The sequence below is a fragment of the Synchiropus splendidus genome, chromosome 4 (genome assembly GCF_027744825.2).
Source record: "Synchiropus splendidus isolate RoL2022-P1 chromosome 4, RoL_Sspl_1.0, whole genome shotgun sequence".
Classification (NCBI taxonomy): domain Eukaryota; kingdom Metazoa; phylum Chordata; class Actinopteri; order Syngnathiformes; family Callionymidae; genus Synchiropus; species Synchiropus splendidus.
The window spans coordinates 30,029,444-30,053,319 of record NC_071337.1 but is presented as its reverse complement, the minus strand read 5'-3'; the positions used below and the strand labels follow the sequence as shown (position 1 = coordinate 30,053,319).

Sequence of the window (23,876 nt, the reverse complement as noted above, 5' to 3'; positions counted from 1 at the left end):
TGTGTGTGTGTGTGTGTGTGTGTGTGTATTACTGTAAACAAAATAAAGGATGTCACTTAGGGATAGTTGCAATGTTTTTTTAAAGACCACATAGAGAACACCAAGCATTGATTTGCGCAGTTCGTTTTTCAGAAAAAGATATATGGTGAATGATCACTTCAACTATTTCAGAACCATGTATCCTCACGTGGAAAAACTGTTGCCAAACTTACCATCCGCTTGTTCATAGATTTCCATTGTAAAACATAATTGTGTTTTGGTAATACCTGACATTTATTTCCAAAGCCCACCTGAAGGTAGTCAACAGTAAAGAAGGATAAAATTTGTCCTCTCGGATTTATCATGGGACTCCTTTGGACATTACTATGAATGACAAATACCACAGGATACTTTCAGAAGGACTTTATTGCAAAACAAAATGTATTATAATACCATTTGCATTATCAACACATGAAAATATTAGTATCAAAGATCACAACATAAGTGACAATCCAGCTACTACTGAAAACAGTTGGCACATCCCAGTTATTTAATGAAATTATTACAAGAAACAATTTTGTTTTTACATTTTAATTTAAGTTTTCAGTTGCAAAATTAATGTGAGTTAAAAGACTTGTCATGACAAAATTGTGAAGGTCAACATGTACTACCAATGAAATACATGTGTTCGTTTTGTTTTTTTATATATATTTTTTTTCATTAACACGATTAAAAGTTGATCAGCGCTGATGCTAATCACTGTCATCAAACTTAATCTTCTTCCCTTGAAAGGCCTGTATTTGTCCCTGTTGCTCCTTCCTCCTTTTACTTGCTTCCCATGATGGATGCAGAGTAGGCTTTGACGCCACATGGGAAACAACTCCACCGCGACCCTTTGGGGGGAAGGCACCTCGGCCTGTTCCTCTAACCCCAGCAGTGGATCGAAAGCTCCTGGCTACTTCAGGTTTGCTTTGCTTCTCGTATACTTTAGCCTCCCTTTGGATCTCTTTCTTCACAACCGGACCACCACCTCGCACATCCGCCCCTCCTTTCACTCGTCCCCTGCTTGGCTTGGACCGAGACAGCGAGGAGCAAAACACAGACTGAAGTTTGGAGGGTTTTGATTTCAACCTTGACTCCAGCTCATGCAGTTCACTCTCAATAACGCCTGATTTATTTGAAGAGTCTTGTTTTGCTTTTTGCTTTCCATCGCAACTCTCCGGAGTTTTCTTCTTCTTCTTAAATTTGCTGACTTTACCAACAAAGAAGTCATCCCCACTGTCGCTGCATTCTGAGAGGGAAGACTGTCTAAGGAAGCGTTCCTCTGTGCTGTCATCGAAGTACTCTTTCTCCTCGTTGTCAGACAAATCACTCTCCTGTTCTCCTGCTGCATCAGTGAGGAGCGTGTCAGGGTTTTGTTTCAGAGCAGGTTCAGTTTCTGGAGCTTTAGCTGGTGCTTTAGCAGGCATTTTTGCTTTGGATGATTTGGGTTTTGAAATTGGAGCCTCAAGAGTTTTATGGTTGCCAGTAACGTCAGCTGGAGGTCTCTGCAGTTTTTTTTCAGGATTAGGTGTTTTTGGAACAACTATGCATTTCTTGGGCTCGTCATTTTTCCCTGCACTTTCCTCCTGCTCTACTGCTGCGACCTCTTCTTCCTGTCCTAGTTCACCTTTTCCATGGTTTATGCTATCTGGTGACTGCGTAGTCCTGTTATCTTTTTGTGCTTTTTCCCCCCTTTCTCCTGTACTTAGGTGTTTCATTCGATCCACTTTGAAGGCCTCCACAGCCGCATTTATTTCATCAATTCTCTTCTTAAACTGAGGGTGAGTGGCAAGTCGCGCAAGAGCACGGTCAGTCATGGTGGACTGGGGATCTCGACACACTGCATCAAAATTCAGATCCTTCAGTAAGGCAGTCTTGGTGACCTGAAGAAGAAGCAGAAAAGGCTATTCATCACACACTTCTAGCAACATATAGTATGTAGCTTAAGCACACACTTCACTCGTTTCAAATTGGAGTACTATGGTCACTTGCATTTAGATGTCTCGTAACTCATTTGAGCATTCATCACATTGGTCAAGACCCTGTAACTGACACACAATAAAATGTGACAATCCTCATGTCCATATCCAAAATGGCTTGTCAAAAATGTGTTTAGACATATTTCAAATGTTATATTTTCAAGACTTACTTGGTGTCAGTCTTGACTTCAAGATATGCCCATATAAGTTTGAAAACCAATAAAACTTCTACATAGGTAAAAACCATTTCCTAAATACACACAACAACTGCAGTTGGAGATGAACAAAAGCACTGATTCAATTATTCTATTTTGTAGATAGGTCCAATTATAGATATACAAGAGAAGAACGGAGAAGACTGGACTCCAGCAGGGTCCTCTGTTTAAAAAAACAAAACAAAACAAAGAAAAAAAACCTACATGCAGACTATGTCAGTCACTTGGACTTGGACACACTGTTGTATAGATATCTGCTTTTTAGACCTACCACGTCTGGTTTAAGCGTCTTCATCGCATGGATCTCTTCAAGCAATCTGGCCGCTCTCCTTTCGTTCTGTTTCACCTCCTCTTCTTTGCCCTTCATCTTTCTGAGTTCGGCCATTCGACGCACTAGCTTCCTGATGACCAGAACCCTCACCCTCCTCATTTCGTGTCTCATCTTCACCACCTCATTGTTGAGGTTCAACACATTAGATGTTTGCCCAGGCTTTTTGGCTTTCCGTCGGAAAGGGGGTCTTCTTTTTTTATCTTTGTTTTTAGGATTGTCTTTTTTTGGCTTTATGTCCTTGTTGTCTTTTCCACTAGCTTGTTCTTCTTTCTGGTCCTCTAACTGTGACCCTTCCCTTCCATTTTCCATAACGTTGCTTTTGTTAGCCTTGTTCTCCGCAGCACACAGCAATTGGTCTCCCTCTTTACTCATTGTAGAGGTCATCTGTAAAAACAAACGGTCACAGGTATCACCATTCATGTCAGAGAACAATTGTAAACAAGTAAACATGTGACAAAGAAGAGACTTCTTTGACGAACTTGGAACCTATGTCCTCTGATTACCGCCTGGAGATCCACCAAAAACATGAAATTGCACAAAGTCTAATCTCTAAGTCTCAGTCATAAGACTAAAACACAATTGGGGATAATTGGGGATGGAAGGCTAAGATACAGTAACTGCACCCATACCATTTTATGAACTACACAGAAACACAATTCTTCAGGAGAAGAACTCTAGATATGAAGAAAGTCCAGCAATTTTAGGCTACCGGTATAGATGGGACATGGGCCTTTCGCCGACATTCATTATAGAATTTTAGCATATACTTAACTTCAGGTTGCATATTTGAATGAACAATTGGGCTTTTGAAGGTAGATTAATGTGCAATGACTGGGTGAGAAGTTCAGATAAAACAACTTAAAATATGTGTTCTTTACAGTGATTTGTGGCACATTATCAAAAATTATGCGTATATCATGAACATAAAGTTTTTGTAAAGCAAGTCAAAATTGAATTCAACAATGTGGCATTAAAAAACAGGCTGCAGTAGACCAAAATATTATACTTTTGACAATGTAGACAGACACAACTGTGTGTGTTTATATGTGTACATATGGTAGAAACTTGGTAGAAGCAGATTGTAAGAGCACCAAATGAAAGTTCAACGTGTTTTAATCAATTGCTGCTTTGAAAAGTAGAAGTAGTTTGACGTGGTGCATTCTTTCCATACACGAGTATGTGTAGTATATGTCTAAACATTTTGGTAACGGTATATCCGGGAGTTAGACGGGCGGGATGTCCTATTCATTAAACTATGTATCCCCTTCCTTTGGACTGGGGGGTGTCACCACAAAAAGTGTGGACTGAAATAGGTATAGTAGTTCGCAAATGAGAAATGGAAGGGAGTTCCGCTGCATTCGTGGTGGCGGCTGCCAGTAGTATACAGTGATATTCCCAGAGATTCCCACGTTGACAATAACTGAACATATGTACATGTAGCGCATTTCATGAGAAGAGATTGAATGCTTTATTGAAGGCACATCGGTTTAGTCTAGTCCGTGAGCCTGCGTGTAAGCAGCAAAACAATCGGAGCCACTCAGTAAACAAAACGTGGTGGGTTCAGCTAACACGCGTGTGAAGGCAGTTTAAGATCACATTAGTGAGAGCGTAACCCGGCGTTCAAACGAGGCTCAAATCGATGAAGTTCCTATGGGCTGAAATTACTTACAGTAGTTTCGTGGGGTACCAGACGTCCAAAATTAGTAGAAACAGTCGGTATCTCGAGAGAAATTAAAAGACTTGCAGAGGGCAGCCATGAGTCCTGCGTGTCGACGTCACTCCTACGTCAGACGTCAACAAGGAGACGTGCTTGTCTATAAAAGGGGCGTGGCTACAGCGGACTGTTTTAATTCTTCGCTTTGTTGTTTCGTGTGCACGAGTCAACACCACAGCTGGACAGGAGCATTTCACAACTGTGACCCACACAAAATGACCGGATGACAATCTCTGTCCAACTAACCGGTGCGGTGCCTGAAGTGAATGAACAGAGAAAGGATGAAGCGGCGTCATGCGGACAACAGCAAACTCAGACGGCCGTCAAAACGGAACCGACTCAGCGAGGGTGTATATAGCAGGTACTGAAATGACTATTGAATTACAGTGGCGCCTGTGTACGTCATAAAAGAAACCCTGATGTCGTTGGTTATTTCACTATTATGTTTCTGGTTGCAAATGTCTATAGAAATTAAACTATAGTTGCATGTTTTATTATTTTTAACGGTTTTAAAATGGCATATTATTTAAACGCTTGTAATGTCTTTGTCTCGAGAGGTTTATTTGAGAGAAAAGAAAATCGAACTGGAAACTGAAAATGATGCCCGGGCTCGCGGTGAACACCAGCGATGGTAGAGGCGCTCGTTTTCAAGTGCGGAGTGACGCCGGCGGCGGGGCTGTCACCTGTGTATTGTGTCGTGGAATCTTTGCCCACCCACGTGGTTTATTCGATTTTCAGCATTCAAAGCGATATAACAGCAACCAGCAATAGATATTTGCACCATCACCAACTAGTAATAAAGCAGTATTGCAGTGCAGTCATAAACATAACTGGCATCTGTTGTGTTCTGCATTTCCAAGCTCGTTTCATGCAACTGCAGAATGAAAATGTCCAAGCACGTAAGATGGCGAGGACATATTTTTGTATTTTCATGTAGATTGTAAATAGCGTTTTCGGCGTTGGAAATAATAGTTAGAATAAATTAGATGCACACAATGCGTTACAAAGGTGAATGATGTTGGATAGGGTTAATATAAACTTGGAAATAAACATTCAAGTTCCGCAGTTAGTGCATTTTAATATGTCACACAATTGTGTCGCAGTTTATTATTAAATGTTCACAATAAACTTGTGAGTCTAAACAAAAGAGTCTTAGCAATACATCTGAATAATCTGGTGAATTGAACAAATGAGTGAACTTTATTTACACAAAAGAAGTAATCTATTATTTTTAAATAAATATTGAGACGTGTCAGATGATGGTTTTAGTATTACTTTAGTATTACTTTAGTATTACTTATTACTTACTGTAGTATTACCTTACTTTGTGACATTTTATCTCCAAGTTGCGATCATTTGTAACATTTTCTTCCGTATTTTCTCTTTTTTCTATGTTCTTGCTGGCAGTACATTTTTGTATCTGAAGTTCCTGGCAGTATGGATGGTGGTTCTCTTGGCAGACTTCTTGCTGGAGTTCAGATTTGAGTATCTGTGGCCCTTCTGGCTTTTTATTTGGAGCGTCTATGATTCCTTCAGATATCAGGGACTGGTAAGTGTCTGTGTTCATGCTACGATTGAAACTTCATAATATGCAATACAGTAAGTGCGTCATACCTGAGATTACTGCTTTTTAATCTTGCACTGGTGGGATGGGAAAAAATGAATTAAATGGACGCATGTATCCCTTTAACGCTTGGGAAATAATTTCATCAGAAGGACAGCTCTTATAGAAAAGTTTAGAGACAAATATCGGATGGCCAGACTCAAGATGGTTTACTGTTTGGAGGAGAGCAGACCTTGTTGGAAGTACCAGGCAAAAGAAGAAGAGGAAGACACTTATTGACATTTGTAGATGTGATGAAGAAGGACATGAAGAGCGGTAGAGGATGTTATAGATAGGTCTAGGTGGAGCTGACTGACTTCCTGTAGAAACCCTGCCCCAGCAATTGCTCAATGGAGGATTAATATACAAGATATATTATCAGAAGTCTTGCATAGTACAAATGAGAGATTGAGAGCCATGGACTTGGCAGAGTGTCATGTGTCTCATTCCTTTTGTTTGAGTTGCTGGCTGCAAACTCACCGTCACTCACGTCAGACCTGAGTGACCCTGACTATTGCTGTAATTTAACTTCTTTAACAGTGAAATACAGACACACAAATCCTCTGATGACGAATGCATGTGCATGCGCAAAACATAAATGTCGCCGAATCCTCTATGCTTGAACCACGTTATCTTTCTTTGTCTCATAGGCCTTCTCAGTGTTTTTTGTATGTGTGGCATTTACGTCTGACATCAGCTGCCTCCTCTTCATCCCTGTCCAGTGGCTCTTTTTTGCAGCCAGCACCTATGTTTGGGTCCAATATGTCTGGCACACAGGTTAGTTCTTGTCCAGTTGCTTTTCATTCATTAGACATTTGTCATATCAGCAACTTTTAGGTTGATGTCTATGGAATGCTTTCCTGTTTGTATTGCAGAACGAGGCGTTTGTTTGCCGACTTTATCACTGTGGGTTCTGTTTGTCTACACTGAAGCTTCTATCCGCTTCAGAGACATGAAAAACTTTCATGTTGACTTGTGTCGGCCTTTTGCGGCGCATTGGTGAGTATCATTTAAAGTTTCTGACTTCATGCTCTGAGTGGTACTGTAGTTACCAGAAATGACCCTTTTCCATTGTCATCACACGTTGTGTTTTCCTAGTATCGGATACCCCGTGGTGACTCTGGGCTTTGGCTTTAAGAGCTATGTGAGCTACAGAATGAGACTGATGAAACAAAAGGATGTGCAAAAGGACAATGAGTTCTACACAGAGTTGCTGCAGCAGGCACTTCCCCTTGAGCAAAAGATGCGGCAGACACAGGAATGTGAGGCTGAAGAAGGTGAGAAAAACTTACTTTACTTTAAAATGGATTACAAAAGCCCATACAGTTTAATTCAATTTAGAATCAGCTAAAATTTCCCTTCGTAATTTTTGTCAAACTGTAATTTTCCACAAGGAGTTTGATTTTTCTATCTTAGCATATTTCATTTTATTTAGAACATCTATCATTTATCTTCACACCACAGTGCAAATCGCAAGGAATGACTGGGGTAATTTACAACAGACAAGTGCTACGATGATACTGTCTTGTTGTTAGGTCCTCAAGTGTGGTAAGTAGGGTTGTGTTCCACCATTCTCCAGTCACAGCCACGGTGGTCGATCATCTGATGCATCAAACTTAGCCTCCACCAAGATGCAGTGTGTCGTGGGTGCTCTTAAAGCCAGTGTTTCCCTATTTGCGCCAGGTACTGTATACTGTCTCTGTGTCACCAGATGACCTTGGCCCTTCTGAAGATCATCAGTCCTGAGCAGTGGTGTAGTCTAGTACTTTATAGTGGGTTTTGCATCCTGTTTTGAAGCACATTTCATGGGCACCGTGGAATCCATGGAGTATCTTGAGAGCATTCTTAAAGACTGGCGTTGTGTCATCAACATGTAAACTTATTACAAGCTTCAAAAGACAGCCAATATCATTAACTGTAACAATTATGCATGACATTAGGATGACGAGGATTAAAATAGGATAAAGGCAATGAACAAATTTTACAGACGGTATACGGAAATCACAGATTTTTTCCTATTTGGCATACCTTCGTAATGCGAGGAAAGGGTTTCAGGTTGGCTTCATGTGAGCTTCAGAATTGCTTTTAAGGTTTTCTTTTTTTTCTTTTTTCTTTGTAGTCTCAGAGATCATTATTTATATTGTATGACATGTATATTACCATTTAGCCTCAGTGTTAAATTTTTAAATTTTGTTTATATGGTTTGCATCTGTGGAAGCATATGTCAGATGGCTTGAGGACAGCAATTGTAGATATTTTTATATTGGAATTTGAAATCTTTTTTGAGTCATTTCACATGAATAATAATATTAAATGTTCTCATTTTAAATACTTTAAATATCTGGTTTTATGTTGTCTGTTACCTTGCCTTTAGCTCCAATTTATTGAATGTTTTATGTTTTATGTTTAGAGCTTAGGCTCTTCCATGACAGCAGATTTTACTGGTGTCCTTCTTCACACTTGACTCTCCCATATAGGGCCTTGCTCTAGTGCCGCTTTGGTTCAGGTTTGAGCTGTGAACCACCATTGATCAGTGCTCCCTCTGCATTAAGCAGTCTGTACACATCGACCTGGTTCTTCACCATCCACAGGAACGCACATATGTTTGCTCACAGTCTGTGAAAAAATTAAAACAAACAGAAAAGGGATTTAACTGTCACAACAATATATTGTAGATGTTTGTTGACCTCACATTAAGTAACCTGGTTTCTTTTTTGTTCTCCATTAAATGCAATTTTTCTTCTTTTGTATTTTCTTGCTGCTAAAGCTATAGACGCTGCTGAGATTGAAGCTGTTCCAGTTATAGAAAATGGGGGACATTCCGTCAAGAAAAGCAAGCCAGTGGTGCTTTCAGAACTGGACATTAAGGACAAAGGAAAGGACTGCAATGCTGAGGAGGGCGAAAAACAGAACTCTATTGGACTCAATAACAACAATGTTCACACACTGGACTGCCAACTACTGGACATTGACTATATAAAGACCTACATAAAGGGAAAGGGCATTAATAATAATCTCACAGGAGAAAACGTCAACGCAAATGTAAAACCTAAGGATGATGTGAGGACCACAGGGAAAATGTGTAAAACTAGCTCAGGCGTAGAAGGAAACCTGTCTGGTTCACCTCCACGGAGTAACAGCTCCTGTAACGGGAGCGTCCCATCAGGATCTACCACCAGTAAAAGTGAGAGGAAAAATAAGGGGGTTGGGAAGAGCCAAAAAGATCCATCTGAGAACTGCATACCTTACAACCAGCTGGGGAAACCTGACGTTGTTGTACGGTAAGAGATGCACCCGCACACTTCCATGTGTCTCTCTGGTCTCACCACTTTTATTGCCTGCTTCTGTGGCAGGCTGGAGCAGGACATGAAGCGCCTGAAGGCCGATCTTCACACCAACAGGCAACTTGAGTTGGAACTGAGAGCTCAGCTTTCCTCACTGAGAAGCCAAGAAGGACTCCTTCGGTCAGAACTGGGGCATCTCCAGCAGGAGAATGAGCTGCTACAGAACAAGTAAGTCCAGCGATCTTGTGCAGCTTTTTATGAGTCAATGTGCCAATCACATGTCCAGAATGGCCGGGAAGTGTCACTGCTTGTCATATTGGTTGTAAAATATTCAATATGAATTACTGATTCTTTTATTTGTAGTACATTTATCCCAACACATTTTACAGCAATGTACCTGTATATTAGTGCATCTCCAGTACACTTCACACTGCCCATTCTTCTATGAAGTTTTGATCTCAACAAGAGTAGCAGTTGGAAAATCCTTTGAAGTGCCCATTTCCTGTCTGTCATCTGTGCAAATCTGCAGCTTCCAGAGTTGTGTTTTCCTCCGTTGTTCTGAATTTGTATTGTTCTCCATAACCTTAGGCTCCACAGTGCAGTCCAAGCCAAGCAGAAAGATAAACAGGCTGTCTCTCTGCTGGAGAGGAGGCTAAAGGGGGAGCAGGAGGCCCGCGCTGTGGCTGAAAAGCAGCTTGCAGATGAACGAAAACGGAAAAAAATTGAGGAGGCCAATGCTGCCAAAGCTGCTGCCACGAGGTACTTTTCTTAGATCTGGAGTGAACATTATCGATATCTAGAATAACCCATGGTGGTCCTCTGTCCAACTCTTGTGAGGGTTTGACAAGGCATCATGAAACAGTGTCCTAATTTTCAGAGTCCGCTAAATGGTGTCTGCTTTATAATGTTTACCTTTGAACAAGTATTTCACATCTCAAGTGACACTGTTTTATGAAAGCTCATCTACTCAAACCCATATGGAGTGGGCTATGAAAGATGATCACTTATTGTACACAACTTAGCACCACAATGAGAATCTAATCACAATAAATTTGATGAACAAAGGCGCGCAACATAGTCATAGCACTGGACTTGCATGTAACGGCCTTACGGAGAGTCATGGGGCCTTTTGTTCACATTTGTAGTTTTAAAGATATTTATATTGATAACATTCTCTCAAAAAAGTTGACACGTCACACCAGCAACAGACCAATTCCCAATTACTGGACTTGCTAGCTGCCAAGCATCTTGTGCCCTCACTGTCTCACACAGCCATAATGCACAGGGGTGCTTCTGGGAAAAAATGATCCTGCTCACTTGCTTCCTCCCAGTGTGCGATGATGTCACACACGGCAGTTGTGCTTGCATTAAAAAAAAAAAAAAACAATGAATAAATGTAATTTCAAATGAAGAATTAGCACTTACTACCACACACAAAATATGTATATTAGCAAGAGACAATATTAGTAAAGCAGGTTGTTTTCTGTGCATATCGTCTCTTGTAGTTCCTGGTGCAACGACGCATGCATCATGTTTGGCAAAATTGGCCCACTAAAACTGGTAGAACACAGTCTGTGAGGTTACAAGGTTCTAAGAGTGGCATGAAACATTCATTTTCCTAGCTCTACACTTGCATAACTGATGTTGATACACAACACTTTGTCGATGATGGAGACAAACGCCAGTTATCTAATCTAATCAAACTGTGAGAGTCACTTTAAAGAAAACCAAAAGTTCTTTTGTGACATAATGTACCTGTAAAATACTGTAAAACTGTACTGTAAAATAATTCTGTATTGCCTCTCCTTTGTGTGGACCATGTCCTGTGTTCTGGCACCCTGCTCTAGTCAATTTGACAATGACATCATATGAGAAATGACAAGTGACTGATTGTTTTTGTGTTCTGCGACAGGGTGGAGTCCACTGATTCCATGCGTGCTCAAATGAGAGATCTGGAGACAGAATTGAAGAAGCTTGAAGATGACCTGAAACTGAAGGATAAGCAGATTCGTGATCTGATGGGCAAATGTCAGGTAACTTTGAAAATCTTCAGGCGACAGCAGGGAGGTTTATAAGGTTGACTAGGGAAGAGGGTAGTTCTGTTTCTACTTCATGCAGAGGAAATGTGGGCACTGTTTGTCTGATAAAGCTTGCACCCATGCCACAGTGCACAAACCATATTTATAATAAACTGGAAATGGTTACATTTGAATGATCCATGTTGTCTTTAAATGTTGCTGGTGAGTTGGTCTTCACTACTTAACTGCAAGTTCTGTTCCATGGGTTTGAACTTGAACTATTTTGTCGACTTACCACTAGAGGGTGCCATCATCTGATTTAAACGCTGAAGCATGGAGGCACACGACTCATCAACACGATTTGATCAGAAGTGCTTGAGGTGATCTGACAAGTCGTTTAGCCTCAGTTTAACTTGCTGTGCTGTCTTACTCAGGATCTCCAGAAATACAAAGAGAATGAGAAGGAAACTGAAGTGCTGATGTCAGCACTGTCAGCCATGCAGGAGAAGACCCACCACTTGGAGAACAGCTTAAGCGCTGAGACCAGGATCAAACTGGACCTTTTCTCTGCACTAGGTGATGCCAAAAGACAGCTGGAGATAGTCCAAGGTAACAAAAAATGATACTAGTTTGCTATGAAATATTTCTGCCACATAAACCAATTTAAACCAACTGGCTATAACATTATGAGCACTTTTAACTAATCTTCTTGTGATTCGACTGTCCTTCTCAGGTCAGATCCATCAGAGGGAACTGGAGATCACAGAGCTGAAACAGAAGATAGCTGAGGTGATGGCCGTGATGCCCAGTCTGTCTTACTCCTCAGATGGCCGCAACAGAGGTCCGGTCTCTCCTCATTACTCCTCCAAGTTCATGGACAACAGCTCTGCCTCTCTGGATCCCAATGCCTCACTCTACCACCCCCTGAACAACTGACTGATTTGGTTTGTCAGTTCACAACTTCTAAACTCCATGAGCCACTGTTGCGGTGCTCCTGGTAATACCATCACCCTCTACTGAGATCTAAGGTGCTATACTCCATTGGATTTTTGTCTGAGACGTTCAATGGGCTTTTTCCCACATGGAAGGTGTTAACAGTTTTTGGGCCATCACTTGTTTGATTTATCTTTTGGCTTCTCTCTCTTGATATCTCTCTGAAATGTTGAAACTGTGAACCGTTTTGGTTAAATTTTTAATGTTGCCAAGACTCATCTGTGTCTCGGAAAGTCGTTACCACAGCTGACTATTGTTTACTGTGCCTTACAGTTCAGCCAACTGAATATCCTGGTTTACATTCAGCAGTTGCGATGTGAAAACAGCCATGGAAATGGCTCTCAGATGGATTTGCCGCAATTACTTCTACATGTTACCTCTGAATACTCTTCAAGTGTCGGCCCACACTTCGACATATCTGGATGGTGTTATGTTTACAGTGTTTAATACAAATCACTTTTAATTGGAGTCTGAATGTTTGGAAATGTTGCTGTCGTGATCAGGTGGTGATGTGGCCTTTGTTTTCTTGTCACTCAAAAGACCTCATGATGTTGTTTGAACCTCGTTCAGGTTTGAAGTGCTTTTTATAGAAGTCATCTTGGATTCAATGTGTTTACTTTTTGAAGGATGTCACTATTAAAATCTGATTTTTCTCCTTCCAAATATGAGAAATTATTGCTGTCCATTAACAGTGTTTCCAAACGTGCAACAAAAGTGAGTACACCATTTGCATTTGTCCTAAAGCTTAAGTATGTCTGGGACAACACTGAAGACATTTCACAATCATTTTCATAAGATGAACTTCTTTGGTTCAAATGGTGTCATGCTTGTGTGGCAGCAACCAGGTGTAAAGTATAGATGGTTTAGATTAAATGTATAATTAAATGCGAGTAATAATGTGACATTAAAGTTAGAACAGATATAAATGCATTTTGAACTCGAGTAAAAAGTATTTTTTTATTATTATTAATGAATACAGTGGGACTTTGTAGCGTGCATGGCGTTTCAGTAGAAGCTTAACTGTAACCGTTAAGAAGCTGAACTACAGAGCTACACTTTTGCTCTGTGAACTAAATGAACCAAATGACTTGTAAATAAAGATTTTCGTTTTAAACAATTGATAAACAGTCATTTAAACAATCCGATTTGCCGAGACCACGGGGATAGTTGGATGGGAGAGTTTAGAGGGAGGGTGGAGCCCAGGACTGAGAGCCAATCAAAACAATCCTCAGGCGCGAGGCGGGCTCACTGAGTGGCTAAACCAATAGCGAAACCCGTTTGAGGGCATAGCACTTTTTCATAGAATGGAAGTGACATGCAGGTGTATCCACTGGTGGGGTGACTTGTGTGGAGTTTTCGGCAGCATCACCTCAGTGCCTGACACTTCTGTAAGCGCCGACATGCACGCGATCAAGTCCGCCGGAAGAGCTATTATAAGGAGTCCAAGTGTGACCAAGCAGTCGTGGACCAGCGGGAGACACAAAAGTGAGTCAAACTGTCGTTGTTCGTTCACTTTCTTGGAAACACCGACCGATCGGTTTGTTTGCCTCATGAAATACTCAGTGTGAATGTCACGTGTCAACCCCGGGAGGATATACATTCATATTATCAATACCTTTGATTAAAAAAAAGAAAAGAAATTATATTACTCTACTATTATCTTTCCTGTTTTGCCGTTTTGTCTATATTTTTTTTTTACTCGTATGTGGTCTCAAAATTTATTTTCTGTGACATTATTTTGGAAATGGATATGTCGACTTATAACCGAGAAAGGTACAGTTAAATTAAAGGTTTGGCATATTATGCGTCAACCTTGAGTTCGAATTGTTGTGACTTGTGTTATTTTTAGGTCATTTTTGTGGCAACGTTTTCTTTTTTTTTTTTTTTTTTTACCTTTGTTGGAAGTTATGTGGTTGAACGAGCTGTCAGTTTGCAAAATGACATGAAACGTTGCAAATAGATTTTAATTAGATATTAAAAATTTTACAAAGAACAGATGATCCACCATCTACGTGCTTTGGAGGAACTTTGAGTGGTTGTTGGGGTAATTTTCCCCTTTCTGGAATTCAAAAGTAAGCCATGAGCCATATGACAAATTGAATCTACCCAGACATGACAGAGTGACTGGAATTTTTCTCTTAGGTTGTTTTTAGCAGGTCTGGAGTCACCCGTTGCATGCTCAACCCGGGCAGTGGCATGATCTGGATACGTCAGATCTATCAATTATTGTTTTCATCTGGTTTCATAAATGAATCCGCTGGTCGAAATATTACACTTCACTTTAAAATTCTTTGACAATTTCATTTTGCGCATTCTATTTTTGTTCATTTTCAGTGCAATTGACATATAACTTCCTTGTTTTATTTATTTATTTATTTTCATGGTCGTCACATCAATACTCTACTACTACTACTACTACTACTTAGTTTTTCATCATATCATCGCCTCCTTTCTTTGGGCTCGACTGCCCCTCACAACAGTCACATTATATAGTGAGCAGGTTGAATTGTCTGCCCTTGTTCTATCATGATTCACTTGTCAAAACAGTTTGAATACAATGGGGGCAAAAGGCCTGTCCTACACAGAAATTGGCCCGTGATGACTCACTCATCTCCTTTTGGGCAAGGTTGGAGTCCAGTATGACTTTAAACATAGTTATACATGATCCACAAATATTGCCTGCTCATTTTTTAGGAAGGAGGCAAATCTTAGTGCTCAAGTTTTCTGTGCTTGTGACCATTCATGAAGGGTGATGGTCAAGATGTGGATTGTCCAGTTCAAGTGCCTTGATGTAAGACCAGTCTCCTCTACAGGATCTCACCCAGGCAGTTTCGACATAAATCCAGTGTTCCCTGAATAAATCTTAAGGCCCCCTTTGTAGGCTAAATCTTCCTTGATCTGAGCCATAAAGTTGCACAGGAATGGCCAGGCAGGGGGGTGACTGAGGGAAAGCCTTCTAACAAGGCTGGAATGCTGCAGGTCATTGCCCTCCTAAGCTTATTCAATCTAAAATTGCAATATGGAAAATGGTGTGGAAAATTGTGGACTCATGCCATAGCTGCTGCTTGAGAACACAAATGTGTGAGGTAGGAAAATGATGTGTAGTGTGGGGCTTCTGATGTATGTTATCACTAACCAGTCAAGGAATTGTGCAGAGCAATAAGACAGGACCCAGTTAGTTAGTTAAGATGTAAACTTTGACTCAAGTGGAAGCAAAGTACTGTACGGTGCTAGTGATTCAATCTTCAGTTTCTTTTCATTCAATATTGATACAAATGGCAAAGAGTAGGAGACCACCTGAAGAGAACTAAGAATGATTCAAAGAATGTTCCAGTCAAGTGGCTTATTTTCTATTCCAGAAAAAAAAAACATTTTTGAAGCAAATGGAGCAGCTCAATATTCAAGGTGAAACATCCATTTCACCTTGGATTGAATGAGAATTAAACAAAAAAAGCAATTCAAGAGTATTTTAAGTATTAAATATTTTATAAAATGCAAAAGGGTGACCTAAAGATGTTAAGCCTCACATTAGCTAGATCATCTCGTGGTTTGTAGGTCAAAATCTGTGCTCACTGTCCTTGACATTGTTGGATAAGGCTGTTTGCATTCATGACAGCTTTCGTTTAATCTTTGTATTCTGCTCTGTTTACTGATTATATTGTGTAAAATCCAGTGTCTAGTGATGTGGACTTGCAATGCATCCACCCTTTTCCCCATCAACCTGGAAGTCTGGTCAATTGACTAAGAGTTACACTTTCAGAAACCTTCTGAAATCCCAATAAATAATCAAGAAGGTCTAAGAAAAAGGTTCATGTTAAAGTGACCAGCACGTGTATTGCATCCATCAACCAAGATACTGTGTGTGTATATATATATATATATATATATATATATATATATATATATATATATATATATATATATATATTATCTTTAGGGGGTGTAAGATAAAATAAAAATATCACGATAATTAATGGTGCAATAATGGACCACCCCTTTCAGTCTCACTATTCACTTACATAGATCATGTGCTAGCCTGAAGTGCAAGCCCACATAATGTGTAATGCATAGCAAGTAGCAAGCTGCCTTTATTCTTCATAAATTTGAAACATTTGGCTCAATTAAAACACTTTGGTGTCAATGTGCAACACAGAAGGCCTAATTCTCCGTCAACATTCGACACTCAAGTCCATTTACAGCCATGACACCTTTTGAGTGAGCAATGTGTTGCGTTTATGCAATTTTGTATGGGGATTGTTTTTACCTTTTAATTATGAAATCATTTTTGCTACACATTTACATCCACAAAAACCTTGTGAATGAGTCTGGCCTGGAAATGACGACGTCATTCTATCTGTGGTTCATCGTCGTCGGTACAAAACAACCAGGAAGCCATCCCTACTTATTGGGGCAAGCAAGCCTTTGATATTTCAGGTTTAAAGAAACCTCACAGGTATTGAAAATAAAACTCTCATTAAATACATTTTGTGTGTACAGATTCTCACTGACATTAAAGCCAAACATCGTCTGTCAATAAATATGCAAGTTATCGATATTGTGAGTCTGCTGGAATCTAAAATAAGGGTTGAATGTTTTTACTAAAAGTCAGTTGTGATTTTTATTGTTGAATCAAAAACTGCATTCTAGTATGTGGAAGTGGTGGATAAAAAAAAAAAAAAAAAAAGATCCATGACCTTGTCGAACAACTTATCGTCTGCTTCAGTCTATCTCCCTCTGAGGAATGTTCCGGAGCACACAGTGCATGAACTGATATGAGATCTAAGTGAAGCAACTGTTCCTTTAGGAGTCAATGTTTCGAGACATTTCAAGAGAACCAATTGTGTTTCTGTAATTCCACAATACGGTGACACATAAATCCCGTGCACATTGCTCATGAGTTTAGTTGCTTGCCGCCTTTGGCCTACTTTTTCCACCTACCCATTGTGTGGATTCATTGTCCAAGTGTTTTCCTCCCTCTGATCTCGGTGACTTATTTCATGACCACAATGTGAGGGTGAGGAAACGGTATTGAATTTGGCTTCTGAAAAAGATGACTCATTGATATCTTTGTCTGGTTAAGAACTTCCAGAGAACTGGACGGACACAAGGGAAGCCATTTTAGACGGCATGACGTTTAACCTCGGGTACCTTGGCATGACACTTGTGGATCAGCCCAAAGGGGAAGATGTATCTGCTGCAGCGGTTAAAAGGATCATCGCCACGGTGAGCACTCCATGCCTATTTGCGTGTTAGTGTGAAATAGAAGTGAAGCAGAAAGATGACCAACCTCTGTGTTGCTTCTCGGTTCGCTACAGATGCCTGACCATGTTTCACATGTTGCAGAAACATATCCATCATGAGCTTGTTTCCTAGCAATTCTTTCATCAATTTGATCTGTAGTGGCTCTTGACCACGTGGGCCAGCCTCCTCTATTTGCATGAAAATGTGTGCTTTTGGGAGCAAAGCTGGACCTACCCCATTTGTGAAGACATAAAGGGAATTAACAGAATGGTAATGTCATCTCTATGCTATAATTTGAGACTCTCTTTCTCTTTTTTTGTGTTGCAGGCCAAAGCAAGTGGGAAGAAGTCTCAGAAGGTTTCGTTGAACGTTTCTTCTCAGGGTCTCTGTATGCATGACAGGAGCACCAGTGAATTGATAGCCAATGTCTCCATACGCAGGTGGGTTTTGTTTGTGTCATGCCCCACTGTGTTTCACCTTAACCCTGTGTGCAGGGTTTCCTACTGCATAGTGGACAAGGTGTATGTCAATGTGTTTGCTTACATCACTCAAAACACCGTCAGTGGGACCTTGGAGTGCCATGCCTTCTCTTGCGCCAAGAAAAAAGTGGTAGGTTAAATGCAAACCCAAAGTATCACTTGTGTCACAGAAGTTCCACAGCGAATAGATGAAGCCTGCAGCTGTGTCTTGTACAGTAGTACATAACTCCCTTTGTTTGTCCTCCTACTTTTTGTTGAGTGAGAGATATCTTGATCATCTTCTGCTCCCTAGGCTCAGGCTGTCGTGCTGACGGTAGCCCAGGCCTTCTCTCTGTCCCAGGAATGCTTGGAAGAAGCCAAAGAAGGTACACACCCAGGCTCGTTTCATCAGTCTGTGTTTTATTGTACCCCTTGTTGTAGCTTGACAGTGATCTGGAACTTGCTGTTCTCATACCATTATCTCACTTTGTCTTCAGAGAAAGTCACATCATTTGGTTCTGATATTGTGGCCAGCAAAAATAGTGACGTGGTCTGGAAAGAAACCGGTAATGCTTAACATGAATGTTTATGCAGATATATACTGTACAGTATATTAACACACAATGCACACACATCCTTATAGGTGTTTTCTGTGAGACCAATATCACTTCTGAGATCTGTAAATTGATTTATTTTTTCAAATTTTGTAAACATGATAACTAAAAAATGACCGTATTTCAATACAACCTTCAGGACTGGTCAGAAGTGGGTGGAAGCTGTGCTGTCTTGTGATCCTTTCTAGTTTTATTACAAGGATGAAACATTGTTGCGACGGACAGACTTCTGTCTTTCTTGCATTTAGCTGTTAAATAATGGATATTTTAGAGACACTATAACCACTGAATCAATCTCACTCAAGGAAGAGTACCATTATTAACGGGGTCACTAAGGTTTCCCATTTCCCATTATTGGTGGTTGGAACGTTGAGTCATAGACAATACACCACCATCAGCGCAGCCATCTGTTGCAAGACACTTTGCATTGGCTGAACAACTTAGTCCTGCTACTGCAATGATATTTTGTGAAAAGGTGTCACTCGCTGGTCATTTCTCTTTGTCAGAGACGCTCACCAGAGAAAACCTGCTGGACTTGGACAAAAGTGTTGAAGTTGCCATGGAGACAAAGAGGAACAAGGATGGAAATCTGCTGAACAACCAGAATGCTGCTGAGTCTGAGATTAATCCTGCTGCTTGGGTAAGGCGATGTCTTTAAAGTGTAAAAAAAACATTGCCTTTTCACATACTCTTTTTTTAAATCCAGTTGACAGAGGAGAGCTTGGAAGAAGCCTTTTCCAGGTTGGATATTTCTTACCCCCTCATTATTATATTATGCAGTACATTGTAAACCAACTTGGACTTTTGATATCCAGTGAAAAATATCGGGAAAACATTTTTTGTTGTTGTTTATTCATGATTTATTCCAATGTATATTTTCATTCACCCCACCACCACCTTGATAGCTCTTTCTTCACTGCCATCCGCCATCCACAGGATGCAAAACTATTTTCCCCATCTGGACAGCTTTTGCAAATAATTGTGAGCTTAGCTCTTCATTTTTTTCAGTGTGGCTATTTAATATATGTAAATAAGTTGCATGGAACAGTACGGTGTACTGTAAAAATGGCTACAGTCAGTACTTTAACACATTCACAATATATATTTATATACAAACACGTATGTGTGCATGTACTGCACATTTTGGGAAGTAGATAGTACTGGAAAATCCTTAACTCAAACATGAGCCTTAAAGTGTCTCTCAGCATTGTTGTGCTTTCTGTCTCCAGCTGTGATTTGGACAGCTGTGGTTCATTTGCAGGTAATGTTGAGCACCTTGTTATTTAGAGTAATATTGCTAGTAGAGTAGTTTAGTATTTGTACTCATCCAACTTTCATGTTTGTTATTAAATTGTTGTTTAGCAAATATGAATGAGAAAGTCAGCTCTGCTGCTACACCAATAATATAACACTGGCTGTTAATAAAGTCACATGACATTGTGTGGGAAATTAAATTAAGTACAGTGAAAAAATAGCCAATAAATGAAGTCTCGCAAAATGTCATCGGTGACGCCAGAGTTTGCTCTGTCACATGGTTGTCCAGCAAGTGTTGTTATTGCTATCTAGTGTGTTTGTTGTCTGTGTTTCCGAGACAGCTAGGCTTCTTAAAAAATGCCCCTGATTGGGAGGGTTTGTAGATCAAGTCTCCCAAAATGAAATGTTTTTGGATCATGATAAAACAACACATCCACTGTCTTGTCTTTTTAATAGAGCAAATGGAAGTAAATTTGTATCATGGTTTGAAGTCATGAAAGCGCATTGCATCAAACTGTCCTGATATCTCTTGACAACATTGTACCTTTTCATTATAACTGTTTGTTGTCACTTTTACTCAGTTTCTCGCCATTCATTTTCTTTCAGTGACACTCTTTGTATTGTGACTTGCGTCCTCTTGCAGACTGGCCCTGTCCCGCACAAGCCCCCAGATCCTGGACTTTGGGTTGATCCCTCATGACTGGCTGCTTGGACATGTTTGGGATGTGAACTATGGCAGCAGTTGATCGTCTATATCATGAGTCAATGTCACCAGGTTTGGTTGGAGAGATTAGAACGATTCACCTTCTCAACTTCAGCATTTATGAGAATATCTTGTTTAGCTCATTAGTGTGTGTTATGAACAGCCCTTGGTTATGAATTTTAGCAATAATAATTCTATTAATTATTTCAGCAAAAAAAAATTTATGCAGATTTTTATGTTGTCAGTACTGTACCAAAGCGAATGTTAAGCGACTCACATGCAACACTGTGTAAGTTACTTTACAAGAATAATTGAAAAACCTTGTTCTTTACTTGGATTTATGGTCTTTTTTTATTTAATATGATTGATATTTGTAGAGATGGCACTGTCTGCCGTAAAATGTTTGTTCTTGAACAACTAATTCAATGTGGCCTGAACATTAGGACACTGTTTCATCAACCCTGCAACACTGTTTCATGATATCTTGTAGCCTGGACTCTGAATAAGTTACTGTGGCACTTGGCTGTGGAACAAACCTAGTTTTATTTGTATTTCTATTTTGTGCCAATAAAAATATGCTACTCACGTCCCAAAAGTTAATGTTACTAGATATTTCAACTGATGTTTTTAAGTAGCCATCTTTCTGTCAGTCACTATTTTTCCTGTTCGGGGCATTGAATTTGCTTTTTATCTATAATTGTCTGGGATTTTTCTGTTAATCGTTGCAGAAAAGATTTTAATTAGATTCAAATTCATTAATATCTGTTATTTTATTGTTGATATTGTTTTGCTTTTATTGGTTTGAATGGCTCTTCCATTCTGTATCATTGGTCCTCGACGTGTAGTGTGTTACACCGGACTGAAGAGCCTTCGACTATTTAATATTGCCAATTTTTCCACCTTCGTTTAGTTAAAGATTGAATAATGACATAAAACTTGTAATAACGTCATACTGATTGGTGTTTTTTATTTCCTCATGATGGGTCCTGATGATGATGTGTTTACTGTGTTTGTCCATCATTTTTTTCTGTCATTTTTTTTTCTTTTTCATGACGTTAATCATATTACTTTCTGCAGTGGGTTACCCTTAAATAAGGTCAAGCTGTGGGTTCAGCCTTTGACCACCAGATGTCAGTACTTCTACAGTCATTGCGTTTTCACTCCACACAGGCGATGTGGTCACGTTTCATTGATTATTGTTATTATTTTTGACCCAGCAAACGTCTTGATGAACGATCACCACAAATAAATAATGAGGTAGGTATATTGGAGTGTGAGATCACGTCCCAGATTCCTCGACACAGCTGTTAGATACGGAACATCCACGTTCCCTGTCACGTTCCCCATGTGAGCCGGACCTCTCTGGAGGCCTGCAAGTCACGCAGCCTATCTACGTAACAGGCTGAAGCGCAGTGAAGCCGCCTCTTTTTTCCCCACAATTCGTCCCGACGTGATGGCTTAGTCGCTTGTATTATTTAAGAGTTCCGGAGAGAAGTTTGATAAAAGCGTGCGTGAACTTTCCCAGCTGAGAGGTCATGAGAGAGAAGGAGCAGTCAACGTGAGCGCCGGGGCGAGGCAGGCCTGGCACAAGGGCATGGACGGAGATTTTTTGTTTTTTTTGTCCCAACCTTAGCCCTGGAAAAAAAACGGGGGAAGAATTAATGGATGAATTGAAGGAAAGCGACTATAATTTCATCTCAGCAGGAGACTCCTGGGACAGACGTGCACATCTGTTCACACGCAGGCATTTTGAGATTATTTAGATTTGTGTCAAGATCCAATTCAAACTAGGTCCCCTGACACTCATGCTTTTCTGCCCAGACCTCTTGAGATTTTTGTTGCATTTAAGTAAAGTTTGATCCCAGAATTTAGCATATTTTGGTTAAAATATCCTGTCAACACATTTTTGGCACTCGTCATTGTTTCATAACCACATTCCACTCGCATGACTTAAAATGTTGAACTCTTGTCAAAATAAGAAGCTCATCCCATAAATCATGTTCCTCAAACAGTATTCCTGACCAAAATCCAATTACAGAGCATCCAAGGCTTTCAGTGGCACAATGCCATTTCCTCATTTGGCTGCCCATCAGCAGCCTGGCACAGGACGAGGCCAGGATGCTCCGTCTCACCTTGGCCAGTGTCCCCTTGGCGAGCGCGCAGCGTCGCCGACGCCTGTCTCGACTGATGGTGTTCGGTGTGAGTCCGACAAGACTGATGGCTGCGGCGCTTTACAGAAGTCATCATTAGCATGTGTCACGTCAACCTGCATTCAATGACACCGAGATGCTTTCATCTCAGCCACACAACTACTTGATCTCACTGTCTAGCATCACCATTGTACTGAAGTACACAGCCAGATTGGTAAAGAATAATTTGCCATCATAATGCACAATGATCCCCAGGCTAGCAGATGGCACCTTTTGATGGGAAACCCATCGCCCAAATGAAACTGTTTTGCCTAAGTGACAACAGATGCAGAAGGGAGAGCAGTGCAGGCTTGTAATGCGACTTTGTAATCCACCAGAGACACATGTTGATCTGTCTAATGTATCACAAGTTTCCCTCTCGATGGCAGGAGAGGATTACGGATCAGATTAATGTTGCATTGATCTGATCTGATATATATACTTTGATGTCTTGTCCTGTCATTTAATTTGTTCACATAATTGCTCGGTTACGTTACGTTACGTTACGTTACGTTACGTTACGTTACGTTACGTTGCGTTGCGTTGTGTTGCATACCTGCAGTCAGTCCGTCACATGTATTCACCGTGGTATGACCCTCCGCGTTCGTCTCCACATCCTGAATGATTCATCTTTGGACCATGGACATTTTGCCATGCGCTGTCATTTCGTGAGTTTTTACTGATTGATCTCCTTTGGTTTTCCAGTGTGTCTTGCTACGCACTTGCGGACGCTTGTTTGATTCATCTGACTGTTTTGGTTTTTGGTTTTGGACTCTATCGCCATCTCACGTTGTGTTTTTGTATTGAATTTGTTTTATCCGGCTCCCTTAATTATTATATAGTAGAGTGTTCCTGTTTTATTTTTGTATTTTTTACTTCCTCCTTCTATACTGAGATTTAGTACTCGAAGTCGAGTGCGTTTAGTTAGTTTTGTTACGTTACGCTACGTTACGCTACGCTACGTTACGTTACGCTACGTTACGTTACGTTACTAATGCCCATACAATCACATATATCTTTCATAGGGAACATTTCACAGCGTGTTGTTTGTATGTGCATCACATTGTATGACATGTCATAACCAAGACACCCATGATGAAAGCTGATGAAAGCTTGTTGATGTTGCTCTGAGCACTTGTCTCAGCAAGGCGTTTGTTCAGGACTGGAGCCCTCTTTAAGGGCGAATCTGGGTTCTCTCTGTGTGAAAATTGAATGTTGTCTTATGCTTGGTTGGGTTTCCTCCAGGAGCCCAAAAAGAG

General features: G+C 40.4%; 3 protein-coding genes across 7 annotated transcripts; 2 read left to right on the top strand and 1 right to left on the bottom strand.

Annotated features, from left to right (window-relative positions):
* Positions 1 to 404: 404 nt before the first annotated feature.
* Positions 405 to 4,350, bottom strand: srfbp1 (serum response factor binding protein 1). Its single transcript, XM_053863785.1, has 3 exons — positions 4,216 to 4,350; positions 2,487 to 2,930; positions 405 to 1,904 (listed from the first exon to the last, which is right to left on the bottom strand). Exons 2-3 carry the CDS (start codon positions 2,928 to 2,930, stop codon positions 732 to 734), a joined length of 1,617 nt encoding a protein of 538 aa, XP_053719760.1. The 5' UTR covers positions 4,216 to 4,350; the 3' UTR covers positions 405 to 731.
* Positions 4,351 to 4,379: 29 nt separating this feature from the next.
* On the top strand, positions 4,380 to 13,205 carry maco1a (macoilin 1a). The gene is made up of 11 exons (XM_053863784.1): positions 4,380 to 4,621; positions 5,668 to 5,809; positions 6,514 to 6,640; positions 6,739 to 6,862; positions 6,962 to 7,140; positions 8,631 to 9,144; positions 9,217 to 9,375; positions 9,736 to 9,906; positions 11,060 to 11,180; positions 11,600 to 11,774; positions 11,899 to 13,205. The coding sequence occupies exons 1-11, from the start codon at positions 4,527 to 4,529 to the stop codon at positions 12,099 to 12,101; spliced, it is 2,010 nt and encodes a 669-aa protein (XP_053719759.1). The 5' UTR covers positions 4,380 to 4,526; the 3' UTR covers positions 12,102 to 13,205.
* Positions 13,206 to 13,470: 265 nt separating this feature from the next.
* ldlrap1a (low density lipoprotein receptor adaptor protein 1a) lies at positions 13,471 to 21,529 on the top strand. Of its 5 annotated transcripts, none has more exons than XM_053862385.1 (9): positions 13,471 to 13,643; positions 17,239 to 17,381; positions 17,727 to 18,008; positions 18,171 to 18,243; positions 18,355 to 18,423; positions 18,978 to 19,111; positions 19,178 to 19,212; positions 19,701 to 19,732; positions 20,369 to 21,529. In XM_053862385.1, exons 1-9 carry the CDS (start codon positions 13,559 to 13,561, stop codon positions 20,413 to 20,415), a joined length of 900 nt encoding a protein of 299 aa, XP_053718360.1. In that variant the 5' UTR covers positions 13,471 to 13,558; the 3' UTR covers positions 20,416 to 21,529. The 5 variants fall into 5 exon arrangements, with proteins under 5 accessions (XP_053718360.1, XP_053718362.1, XP_053718359.1 ...); XM_053862387.1 differs by lacking the exon at positions 19,701 to 19,732 and having other exon boundaries at positions 17,727 to 17,839; positions 17,894 to 18,008; positions 20,369 to 21,528; XM_053862384.1 differs by lacking the exon at positions 19,701 to 19,732 and having other exon boundaries at positions 20,369 to 21,528.
* The last annotated feature ends 2,347 nt before the right edge of the window (positions 21,530 to 23,876 follow it).

What these genes read in the sequence shown, in the direction of transcription:
- maco1a (XM_053863784.1), top strand. Translation starts at nt 4,527, where the DNA reads ATGAACAGAGAAAGGATGAAGCGGCGTCATGCGGACAACAGCAAACTC. An exon ending in AGCGAGGGTGTATATAGCAG is followed by an intron (nt 4,622 to 5,667) that starts GTACTGAAATGA and finishes TCTTGCTGGCAG; the next exon opens with TACATTTTTGTATCTGAAGT. An exon ending in CCTTCAGATATCAGGGACTG is followed by an intron (nt 5,810 to 6,513) that starts GTAAGTGTCTGT and finishes TTTGTCTCATAG; the next exon opens with GCCTTCTCAGTGTTTTTTGT.
- srfbp1 (XM_053863785.1), bottom strand. Translation starts at nt 2,930, where the DNA reads ATGACCTCTACAATGAGTAAAGAGGGAGACCAATTGCTGTGTGCTGCG. An exon ending in AGACGCTTAAACCAGACGTG is followed by an intron (nt 1,905 to 2,486) that starts GTAGGTCTAAAA and finishes CTTCTTCTTCAG; the next exon opens with GTCACCAAGACTGCCTTACT.
- ldlrap1a (XM_053862384.1), top strand. Translation starts at nt 13,559, where the DNA reads ATGCACGCGATCAAGTCCGCCGGAAGAGCTATTATAAGGAGTCCAAGT. An exon ending in TTAAAAGGATCATCGCCACG is followed by an intron (nt 17,382 to 17,726) that starts GTGAGCACTCCA and finishes TTTGTGTTGCAG; the next exon opens with GCCAAAGCAAGTGGGAAGAA. An exon ending in CGTGGTCTGGAAAGAAACCG is followed by an intron (nt 18,424 to 18,977) that starts GTAATGCTTAAC and finishes TCTCTTTGTCAG; the next exon opens with AGACGCTCACCAGAGAAAAC.